Source organism: Nansenia antarctica (assembly GCF_963989245.1).
Source record: "Nansenia antarctica genome assembly, chromosome: 3".
NCBI lineage: Eukaryota > Metazoa > Chordata > Actinopteri > Argentiniformes > Microstomatidae > Nansenia > Nansenia antarctica.
The window spans coordinates 6,702,063-6,714,562 of NC_137688.1; the positions used below are offsets into that span (position 1 = coordinate 6,702,063).

The 12,500-nt window shown below is 48.6% G+C and overlaps 1 protein-coding gene across 1 annotated transcript in view; it reads left to right on the forward strand.

The window, feature by feature from the left end:
- unc5a (unc-5 netrin receptor A) overlaps positions 1-12,500 on the forward strand; it is a gene marked incomplete at both ends in the record, with an annotated part of 157,220 nt that overhangs the window by 121,507 nt on the left and 23,213 nt on the right. Inside the window, 3 exons of the mRNA XM_080526318.1 lie at positions 3,892-3,979; positions 4,610-4,778; positions 8,437-8,670. Of these exons, the coding sequence (XP_080382444.1) occupies positions 3,892-3,979; positions 4,610-4,778; positions 8,437-8,670 (491 nt within the window). The remainder of the gene's footprint in view (positions 1-3,891; positions 3,980-4,609; positions 4,779-8,436; positions 8,671-12,500) is intronic.

Genomic DNA, 12,500 nt, shown 5'->3' on the forward strand with positions numbered 1-12,500 from the left:
TTCCAATGGTGCCGCTTCAAGAGCCTTTGTCCTACGGAATACACTCTAGCCTTGGGTTTTTACATGAGCAAATGGTGGTACCGTAACAATGACAGCAAGTATGTCTTAGAAAATTATCTCTCACATTCTTTGGCATTTAACACTAGAACAGCCATGAGGGGTCATTTGAGGGGTCACCTGTGAGTAAAGAAAAATGCTGTATCTTTGCACTCGATCGGATTTCAGGACCCTCCTTTCAGGACTTTTTCTAGGTATGTGCGTTCTACCACCCAGTATCCTTACATGATTTTCATCAGGATAAGTTAGTATAAAGCTATTTTGCAGTTTTTTCTGTGTAGGAGGCAGGCTAATTTACAAGACGGCCAACTAGTAGTCGTTGTGTGTAAGTAGCAGTTTCCAGTGTTTCCTCTACATGCATTTCATCGTGGCGGGCCGCCACGATGGAATTTCCTCCGCCACCATTCAGATTTCTCAAAAAAAAAAAAAAAAAATTTAGGCCGCTTTTCAGACCTTCACAGCGCTAGACACACCCACAAGCGCGAAGCGACGCGCTTGCAAAACTGTTTTGTGATTGGTCGAATACATCTAGGCTGCGTCTAGTCTACAAACTACGATCCTCCACTCCTATCACCGTGGACACAGCAAGGAGCGAATTCCCGGGTAGAAATATTTCCTCTCCCCGCTGTCAGCGGTAAGCGGTACTTTCCTCCAGCAGCGGTAAATGAGGCACCCTTTGCGGCTTAATAACTTTGGTTCTCCGGGGGTTACGGTAAAAATTCCAATGTGTCCGGAAAGAGGACAAGCCATGGAATCGAAAAGTTTTTGAATGGAGTCGATCTTCCACTCCTATCACCGTGGACACAGCAAGGAGCGAATTCCCGGGTAGAAATATTTCCTCTCCCCGCTGTCAGCGGTAAGCGGTACTTTCCTCCAGCAGCGGTAAATGAGGCACCCTTTGCGGCTTAATAACTTTGGTTCTCCGGGGGTTACGGTAAAAATTCCAACGTGTCCGGAAAGAGTCGTGGGAGACGATTTTTTTATTGACAACGGAATTACATGCTGGAAAAACATGCAGACACAGACAATAAGAGACACACGGGAGAAGTACAGGAAAACAAAATTTTTTGGGGCCATCCTCGAGTTTTGGCTGAAATTACGTCGTTGTTTTGAGCGCGCGCGCGGTCACCGCTACCCGCCACCATTGTAAAAATTCCTGGAGGAAACACTGAGTTTCCCATTGTAAAGACTATGGTCATTTGACCCCCGAGGCGGCTCTTATAGTAGATAACAAAGGCACGGCTGTTCTAGTGTTAACAGACGCCTTTATCCAAAGTGAAAAACTTTTAAGTGAGTCATTCATCCCATCAACCTTTTTCTCTCTCTGTCCCCCACGATGACATCAGGGAGGGTTAGTTTTTATGTCGCCCAGTGTACTGAATATGAGACCAGTGTATTGAATATGAGACCATTTTTAATGAAAAACTTGGGTGAATGATGCGTCCTCTTGTTGCCGTAGCGATCCGGCATTTACAAAATTACACTGATTGGCACGAGGGGAGTGCTGTCGTAAACAATTGAAAAAAATTCCCCGAAATTAAACTGATTGGCCTTGGGGGGGATGGGGGGGGCACAACATGTTTATCTCCAAACATTGAAATTGCGGTAATCAAGGAATGGCAGCCTTGTGATGATTCCATGCGGGTGTTTCCTTAGAGATCTAAGCTCTCCGCGGCCAAATCCGCGGCGGCCAAATGATACAGAATCCTGGCTTCTCACTTTAGGAAGATGTGAGGGTTGTTTGCCAGAGTTATGTAATACAATCCAGTCCCACTGAAGGAGCTGATGCAGACTAATTAAGTTCCTAACAGATTGGGGGTTTGTCATTGTTGCCATGTCACAGCGAGGAAGATTTCATCTTGGTCTGGATGAGTGTTTCAATAAAGCCGACGGAGAGAGGATTAGCCGCCGCAGAATAAGGAATATTATTGGGTTTGAGTCGCCTCTGCGGGTAACGTACTCGTGTTCAGTGATCAGAACTTCAAAGATGAAAAAACCACTGGAGAAACTATGAAATATTAAATATGAGCGGCAATACCAATGTTACGGTACATGTGGGAAAACTAGGGTTAGGGTTAGGTGCAAACGATGCTACTTGGTACGTGCTGGCATGTCTAACCCAAACCCTAATCCTAACCCTAACCCTAACCCTACCCCTACCCCTAACCCTAACCCTAACCCTAACCGTAGCACCTAACCCTAACCCTAGTTTTCCCACATGTACCGTAACTAATATAGAAAGAAACATTTTTTTAAAAAACGCAAATTGACATCAATCACATTGAGAAGCTCTCCTCGTAATGACGTCCGTCTGCTAGGATAATGACCACCATGTTAGCTCCTAACGCAGTAGAACAGGCCCCACTTTATTACTTATGAACAAGAGCAGTGATTTCCTATACCATTTAAGGGGGATTCAGCGGAACAAAGGAGAGTTCTCCAGGAATAGAACCTTGGAATAAATTACCCCACTTAGACCTTAAATGACCATACCTGTAAGGCATGGATGACACAAGCCGGCGTTACGGACAAGCTCCGGCTAAAAGCTTAGACGGAGGCTCCCGGCATTCTTCCTATTAGCCCGGCCCTGGAGTTATGTAAGTGTGCAGGAAGCAAACGTTTAGGCTTGTGTTCTTGCAGGGCCTCCAGATTAGCACAATCAGATGTTAGCGAACGAGTGAGTGCCAGTACCTTGAGGGAAGAGGGCCTTTTAATGGTCTTCTAGGCAACATCTCTCTCTCTTTCTTTTTTTCTCTCTCTCTTTCTCTCTCTCTCTCTCTCTTCTCTCTCTCTTTCTCTCTCTCTGTCTTCTCTCTCTCTCTTCTCTCTCTCTCTCTCTGTCTCTCTCTTCTCTCACTCTCTCTCTTTCTCTCTTCTCTGTCTCTTCTCTCTCTCTCTCTTCTCTCTCTCTCTCTCTGTCTCTCTCTTCTCTCTCTCTCTTTCTCTCTCTCTTTCTCTCTCTCTCTCTCTCTCTTCTCTATCTCTCTCTCTCTCTCTCTCTTTGTCTCTTATATCTCCTGTATCCCTCCCATTCACACAGTTATGGCTTTGGTATGCATGGATTAACTCAAGCTAACATACTTTGCACATTGGCATTCATCTACTCACTTGGACACAAATGTACCGTGCATGCGCCTACACATACTGTACAGAGATTTGCTCACCCCCCCCTTTACCATTAAACATTTAGAGGAAATGCATGCCAAGCAAGTATGATTTATGAATACCGACATCGGCGTACGTGCACACACACACTTTTGCGGTATGTAAACAGATGCTTGCACTTGAACGGCTCTTACTAAAAATGTACAGCAACTTCCACTCGTTCATTCGAATCTTAAATTGGATTTAAAGTGGATAATTGTGTGTCGCGGAGAATCCGCACAAATGACAACACTTAAAGCGTCACGGATGACTCTCGCTACTCTCCGAGGTGTATTTCTCCTCCCTCTCCTCCCTCGGGGAGAAGTTTCTTCTCACAATTTTCCTCCTCGAGTAGTGCCGTTTTTTCCTCCGTCTCAATTAGCTCTCCATTGTGGGCAGACTCGAGTGCGTTTTAAAAAAGGCTGTCCCCGTGCGTGCTTTCTGTCTCTAGCCTAATTGTTGACCAGGGGAGGGAAGGCGCGTTCCTCCCAGCCGACACCTCTCCCCGCCTATCGTCCTGACCTTCAGGATGGATTTGTTATTGTTTTCCCCCCACCGCCGCCAAGTGTGTGTCGTCTCCGGCGGTCCGCGGGTCCCCTTTGTGGAATGACAAAGCGGTGCGGTTCGGGCTAAGAAACAAATGAGCTATGTCTACTTTCTTCTTCTCCCCTTTGTTGTTATTTGCATTAGGAATCAGCCTCCTCATTCCTCCAGAGGCCATCCCCAGAGGGAAGATCTATGAGATTTATCTCACTGTTCAAAGGAAGGAAGATTTAAGGTGGGTTCTCTCTGGATACGCTGGTGCTCTCGCTCTCTCTCTCTCTCTCTGGCTAACTGGCAGCTTTCCCGCGGAAAGCAGAGAAGGAGGGAGGGAGGCGGAGGAGGGGGGGGCTGTTTGTTTGTTTTGATGTCACATTGTTCCATTAGGCGGCGGGGGCCAGTGTTAGAGAGAGAGGAGGGAGGGACGTTAATAAATAGCGTGGCCTTTTCCTTGCGCATAGATACACTGCTTAAGTCAAATTAATTGTCTTTGAACTACACTGTTTACTGTTTATCTACCGAGCTTCGTTCTACTGTAGTTTACAGGAGTTTAGAAATACTGTCGCTCTGCTCTGGGATAACATATTGGGATAGCTTACGGCTGTCGTTTCTCTGCGACAGAGCCTTCCATAAGCAGTGAGCCAGCCAACCCCATCTGGTCGAAACCGTCCTAGTCCTGTAGAAAGAAGTGCAATTGCAATCTTCAAACGAAAAAAGCACATTATCTTTATCTCTTCTCTTCCACCGGGTCCATCCATCATCTCCCCTATGCCTCACCTGTGTCCACCCCCCCCACCCCCACCCTCCCACCCTACCCTCCTCACCTGGACCCTCCTGCCCCCCCCCCTATCTCTCCCCCACCGTGCAGGTTACCCCTGGCGGGCTGCCAGACCCTGCTGAGCCCCATCGTGAGCTGCGGGCCCCCCGGGGTCGTTCTGACCCGGCCCGTGATCCTGAGCATGGACCACTGCTCCGACGGCTGCCCCGAGAACTGGGCCGTCCGTCTGAAGAAGCAGAACTACGAAGGGGTCTGGGAGGTGAGGCGGTCCCATTTAGCCTTTAGCACTTTAGGATTTAGCCTTTAGCACGAGGATTTAGCCTTAAGCACTACTGGCTGGTTGCACATCCCTGGTCAATGTGAGGATCTTCAACACTAGAACAGCTGTGCCTTTTTTACTTACTTTTATTAGTAAGTAACCTTTGCACTACTAATGTTTACAATACTACCTTTGCACATACTGTGTATTATTGCACATTGCACATACCTGTTTGATATAGCCTCTTTTATACATCTGTACATTACATACTGTACATAACCTACCATAACTGTATATACCTCTAAACTACCCTACACGCCTTACTGTACCTATCACTAGCATTGTTTTTTATAGCATGTTTTTTTTATATATCATGTTCTTATATCACTATTTGCACTTCTGCTTAGATGCTGCACTGCATTTGGTTGTCTAGTAGGCTACTTGTACTCTGCAATGACAACAAAGTTGAATCCAAGCTTATCTATTCTAATCACCTCCACCTGCTCTGGGCAAAACAATTAAGAGTACCGTACACTCTTCTGTGGCAGTGTCGTTAACACCTGTGCTCCCGTGGAAGGAAAAAATCATCATATTCCTCCAAAGTGCTTCTTAGCAGTGTTGCTAAAAAAACACTTCAGGTACTCCTCCAGCAGCTCTTTAAGTAAGAACACTTGACCCCTGCTTCCAATTAGTAAAACCTCCTCTCCGGCTTTCCCCTCCGCCGTGAAGTCCAAGGCATAGTTGAGCTCCAACATCCCACTTATCTTAATTCCACTGTACACCCACCCGATGACTACAGTATATCACTGCTGCTATGCTGCGGGTCCAAGAGGTTGCTTGCTGTATACAGTGACACTGTCCATTAGTGTGGTTTCATTATCACCCCCCCAGCTCTCTATGCAAGTGTTAGTATTTCAGTGCAGATTATTTCTTTTCTTTTTTTTAAAGCCTCAGAACTGTACCTACGATGTATGCATCACTATCAGGTTGAATCATCCTCAGCCTCAAAGCCATTCTCTTCCTCTCCCTCCCACCTGAGGAGGTAACCACCCTCTCCCTCTCAAGGTGCTCCATCCTTGTCATCCACCCACCAGAGTCTAAATTAGGGTTTTAGGGTGAAGGCCCCTTCTTTCTTGTCTAGGAGTTTCGCTGTCTAGGGCTGAGGGGGGGGGGGGGGGGGCGGAGGGGCAGGGCGGAGGGAGGGAGGGGAGGGGGCGGGGGGGGGGCTACTTTATCCCTCACAGCATGGCCGCGGCGGCCCCATCCCTGCTACCCACTCAGAATGTCAAAGAAGAATAGCGGGGGAGGGCGTAGGTCTTCTTTCATGTTCGATATTGTGCATAAATTATTCAGACCCCCCTCCCTCCCCCACCACCGCCAGACCCCCCCACCCACCCCCCGTGTGTGCGGCGGGGGCGGGGTGTCTGCGGGATGGATTGGCCTGTCCGAGGCGAGAGGTTAGACCAGCATTTTTAATCATCGCCTGGCCCAAATATAGCCAAGCTGAGCTGAGCTGAGCCTTCGCTGCAGAGCACACAACCAGGTGGACCAGGACAGAACCGATACAGAGAGAGCTATGATGATGATGATGATGATGATGATGATGATGGAGGAGGATCTCAGATGGGTGTAGGAGGTGTAGATCCCTGGAAGTAAAGGGAAGGAATTAGTGAAGGAGGGAGGAGAGTGGGAGGAGAGACAAGAGAGAGGAGAGAGTGTGACGAAGTTGAGTGTGACTCGTAGAGTGAGAGAGAGAGGGGAAAGAGGGAGAAGGAGAGAGAGAGAGAGAGAGGGGGGGGGAGAAGGATGGAGAAAGAGATGGAGGGAGAAGGGAGGGTTGGGGGGGGGGGGGGGGAGAAATGATGGGAATGAAATGTGTGTGGATATTGAACCGCGGGGGTAATTGAGCCAGTGTGTCTCTCCTCACTCTCTCCTCTCCTGCCTTCAGAGCAACAAATATGATGATGGAAAAACCTGGGGCCTTGGTTGTGGTTGCTTAGGAAATGAATTGTGTCGATACCAATCCGACGTTTGTGTTTTATTGGACGGATCTGGGGAAGGGAGGGGTAGAAGGGATGGCTGTGTGTCTGTTTCAGAGGCTGACACTAACACACTGCTCCTCTCAGGTTAGCTAATAGGCCGAGTCAGTTAGAGGCCATGATTAGATTTTTCGGGAGGAGATGTTGTCAGCCGGGGTCCAATCTGTCCGTCCATAATGAGACAGCAGGTCATCATACAGCCGGTCCAGCGCAGTGAAGGAATGGCACTGGTTAGTTTGTGTGAAACAGTGTAATGAGGTGATATAATAGTTGGGTTTGTGTGGGTGTGATGGAGTTAGAATAGTACTTACTGGGGGCGGCGGCTGTGGCGCAGGAGGTAGAGGCCGGTGTCTAATGAGGCAAGTAAGGTCGGCAGATCTGCGGTTTCGAACCCCCGGCTGGGGGTCACGTGTCGAGGTGTCCTTGGGCAAGACACCGAATCCCCAAATTGCTCCCAATGAGCGGGGCCGGCCGGCCGGCGCCTTGCGTGGTAGCTTGCCGCCGTTGGTGTGTGAATGAATGTGTGTGTGAATGGGTGAATGAGAGGCCGTTGTAAAGCGCTTTGGAATAAGGCGCTGTATAAGTCAGTCCATTTACCATCTAAGTGTGGTGGTGGATGCAGGTTTTGGTAAGGGTTTCCCTTGCTGATATCATTTATTACATTTCAGTACTTCCTTAGTAGATTAGTGGCGCTAATTCCTGCGCAGCTTTGCGTCGAAAAGACTCTTGAGCCTGTGGTAATGGAAGTCATATTTGGCAGGTGAAGCACTAAGTTCTTTTCACCTTTGTGAACAAATTCCAAACACTGACGGAAATCCCTATAATCCAATATTTACTGGAGTTTCGCTCCCTTGCCTTTCCCTCCTGAACCATCTATTCTTGCCAGGAAACTATCGGAGTCCGCTTTCATGACAATTGAGCACCTCGTTCATGAATTATTTAGTAAATTGATGGTGTTCTATAGGACGCGGGCCTTTGTGTGTGTGTGTGTGTGTGTGTGTGTGAGTGTACGTGTGTGTGTGTGTGTGTGTGTGTGCGTGTGTGTGCGTGTGCGTGTGCGTGTGCGTGTGTGTGTGTGTGTGTGTGTGTGTGTGTGTGTCTCTACACCCTGATTCTGACACCCCAACACACTAACACACACACACACACTTTATGCCTTGCTTTATTGTCACCAGCATGTGCTGCAGATGGGGGGGAGGTGCTGGCATCTGCTGGTACTACTGCCCAAACCACACACACACACACACGCACACACACACAATCCCTATACACACAACTCACCATGACCTCCTGCACACACACACACACACACACACACACACACACACACACCCATCCCTAATACAGCTCACCTCACACCTCACCCCAACCTCTAACCACCACAACTCACCCCTGGACTACTACACACACCCTGGCCCTGACCCCTGTGTGTGTGTGTGTGTGTGGATGCGTACGTGCGTGCGCGGGTGTGTGTGTCCTCCCTCCAGGATGTGCTGCTAATACACACACCTCACACCTCACTCCTCTAACCCCCCCACAACTCCCCCCTGAGCTACTACACACCCTGACCCCTGACCCCTGTGTGCGCCCCCCCCCCCACCCCCCCCACCCCCTTCCAGGACGTGCTGCAGATGGGGGAGGAGCTTCTGTCGGACCCCTTCTACTGCCAGCTGGAGGCGGAGACGTGCCGGGTGTTCTCGGAGCAGCTGGGCCGCCTGGCCCTGGTGGGAGAGTCTCTCAACATGGCCGCCGCCAAGCGCCTGCGCCTGGTGCTGTTCTCTGACGCCTGCTGCAACACGCTGGAGTACAACCTGAGGGTCTACTGCATGGACGACACACAGGACGTCTACAAGGTGTGTGTGTGTGTGTGTGTGTGTGTGTACTGCATGGACGACACACAGGACGTCTTCAAGGTGTGTGTGTGTGTGTGTGTGTACTGCATGGACGACACACAGGACGTCTTCAAGGTGTGTGTGTGTGTGTGTGTGTGTGTGTGTGTATGTGTGTACTGCATGGACGACACACAGGACGTCTTCAAGGTGTGTGTGTGTGTGTGTGTGTGTGTGTGTGTGTGTGAGTGTGTGGGTGTGTGTGTGTGTTTGTGGCGGGGGGGGGGGCTTGTACTGCATGGACAACACACAGGACGTCTTCAAGGTGTGTGTGTGTGTGTGTGTGTGTGTGTGTGTGGGTGTGTGGGTGTGTACTGCATGGACGACACACAGGACGTCTTCAAGGTGTGTGTGTGTGTGTGTGTGTGTGTGTGTGTCTGGGTGTGTGTACTGCATGGACGACACACAGGACGTCTTCAAGGTGTGTGTGTGTGTGTGTGTGTGTGTACTGCATGGACGACACACAGGACGTCTTCAAGGTGTGTGTGTGTGTGTGTGGGGGGGGTGTGTCTGGGTGTGTGTACTGCATGGACGACACACAGGACGTCTTCAAGGTGAGGAAGAGAGGGGAGAAGAGGAGAAGGGGTAGTGTGTGTGTGTGTGTGTGTGTGTGTGTGTGTGTGTGTGTGTGTGTGTGTGTGTGTGTGTGTGTGGGGGGGGGGGGGGGGTTTATCCTTTGGACGTCAAAGAGAATCGGTTGTTTTGGTTTCATGTCCCTGGAGGAGAGACTCAAACCACACACACATACTATACACACGTACACACACATACTACACACACGTACACACATATACTATACACACGTACACACATATACTATACACACGTACACACATATACTATACACACGTACACACATATACTATACACACGTACACACACGTCCTAGGGATGTACCCGAATATGAATACGGTATTCAGATAGCACGAATAATGAGATTTAAACAGATACAGATTCTATCCGAAGTTGCTTGATATTATTCAGAGAAAAAAAAAAAGATTGACATGATGGGTGTAAATTCTCTCTGAGAGTGCCAGAGGGCACACTGGGCTCAACGTAATAAAGGGACCAAGTAATTTGATTGGACAAGAGGCGTTCCATGACTGCTGATCAGATTTCCAGAGTGAATTTACGAACTAGGGCTAAACCAAAACAACTCGCAGACTCGTTTTTTTTCAGAACACGAAACTTGAAGTTTTAAAGTACCCACTCAATATAATAAACAACAGTTTAATGATCATTAATTATGTATCATTTGTGGATTGGATTCACTATTCTTGTTTTCCGGAGGCTACCGGTAAGGGATACTTTTGTAAATACTTTAGTTTTGGGACGTGTTCGTGTTTGGGACTGGTAGCTTGCTGGATGGATGTCATGTCATGTCAAACCTACAGCCACATCTGGTGCACTGTGCAAGCTAGCTAACTAAAGTCTAAACTTAGCTGTTTAGATTGGTAACAGTTAGCTGGCTGGCCTAGCCAGTGAGAAGCTAGCTAGTGTTGTGCTGGATTGATGTCACAGTCACCTTAAAGTATACGTATTTAGTGATCCATAAACTGTTGCGTATTATGAAAAAAAACGAAAATGAGTTGACACTTTATAACTTTCAGTTTCATATTCACGCGTTTCGCGTGAGCACTGGTTTAACCCTAGTTAAGTGGGTGTGGGTGAGCTGTAATGTAAAGACTCCAGTGGGTGAGCTGTAATGTAAAGACTCCAGTGGGTGAGCTGTAATGGCAACGTTCTAACTGCCTCCTGACAGTAGTGTGGCGGCTAAATGCATTATTATAGGAAATTCAATGACAAGTGGATAAAAGGTCTCGGCTTTTGTCAACAACGGGAAAAAGAGGACCTTTGTTCTGTCAGGCCAGAAGGAGAAAAGGTTCTGTTTACTTCATAGGTGAGCTAAGGTGAAGTGGTTGTGACAGTATCTCAAATACTTTAAACACAACCTGGCAACGTTCTAACTGCCTCCTGTCAGCAGTGGGGTGGCTAAATGCTTTTTTATAGGAAATTCGTTGACAAGTGGATAAAAGCAAATTTGGTACAAATGCTCTCTGGCCCTGAAGTCAGCCACTTAGTCACACAGTATGAGGCGGCATCTGAATGAATGAATGAATGGACTTTATTGTCATTGCTACAGTACAGGTACCAAACAACGAAATTTAGGAGGGGTGGCTCCCCTGGTGTTAGGAAAGGGAAAAAAAAAACTTTTACAAAAAGAAAAAATCACAAGAAGGTAAGGAGCTGGTTTACATAAATAAAGGCTATGTACACAATCCACTGTACTATACTGCACAGATAGTCAACTAGGGTTGTCATATTTCACAATAGTATTTTTTCACGTTATTTAAAGTGTCACAGTTTGCAGGCTTGAAATGTACATGTTTGTGCCTCAGCACTACACCTGATTTTTTCAGTCCAGCAGCTGCCATACAATCCGTCCAGACTGTCCAGGGCCCAGAACTTAGGTCTTTGCTGTGTTCAGGGCCTGGATGGCCCTGTGGTAGAAGCAGTTCTTCAGTCTGTTTGTCTTAGCGGCCAGGGTCCTGAACCTCCTTTTCGAGGGCAGCCTGGTAAAGTGTACGTGCCCAGGGTGGGTCGGGTCCCTGGAGATCTTTGAGGCCTTCCTGAGACAGCGTGTGTTGTACAGCTCTTCCAGAGAGGGGAGGGGGGCGCCGGTGATCTTCTGTGCTGTTCTCACTACTCTCTGTAGCGCATTTCTCTCCGCTGTTGTGCAGCTGGAGAACCAGTTGCAGATGCCGTAGGTGAGGATGCTCTCCACTGCGCCGCGGTAGAAGGCCACCAGTATCTCCTGCTTGTTGTGTTCCTTCCTGAGGCATCTCAGGGTGTATAGCTGCTGTTGTGCCCTCTTGATGGTGCCTTTTGTCTTGTCCTTCCAGGTCAGGTCATCCCGCATGTGATGTCCCAGGAATCGGAGGGTTGAGACTCTCTCCACGCTCTCTCCGTCGATGAGCAGGGGCTGGATCTCTGACTTTTTCCTCCTGAAGTCTACGATGAATTCCTGGGTCTTTGACTTGTTCAGCAGCAGGTTGTTAACCTTGCACAGCTTGCTCAGTTGCTCTACCTCATCCCTGTACGCCGCCTCGTCCCCCTCCGAGATACATCCCACCACGGTGGTGTCGTCTGCAAACTTTACGATGTAGTTGCTGGGGTGGACGGGGGTGAAGTCGTGGGTGTAGAGGTTGTAGAGGATGGGGCTTAGCACGCAGCCCTGGGGGGACCCAGTGCTGAGGCTGAGGGCTGTGGAGGTGTGGGGGCCCACCCGCACCCTCTGGGGGCGGTCGGTCAGGAAGTCCTTGATCCACGCACATATAGAGTGTGATAGACCCAGGTCTAGTAGTTTGGTCACTAGCCTGTCTGGAAGGATGGTGTTGAAGGCGGAGCTGAAGTCCACGAAGAGCAGTCTCGCGTAGCTGTTTCCCCTCTCCAGGTGGGATAGAGTGGCGTGGAGAGTCGTCGCGATGGCGTCCTCTGTGGACCTGTGGGCTCTGCAGCCAAAGAGACAAGTGAACATGCCAGCCACCATGAACAGACTCCGCGAGCTCAAAAAGTGCTCCTTGAGAGAGTCAATAAGCTCTCAATAAACTTGGGTCTAAATATAGACCCAAGAGGTACACTTAGTCAAATTGTATCCACAAGTGAACGATTTTTACCTTATCTGCTACACTAATGAATGAATGAATGAATGAATGAATTATCTTTATTTTCATTGTAACAGGTACAACGAAATTCAAATGCAAACCCTAGGTGCTAACAAACAAACACAGTCC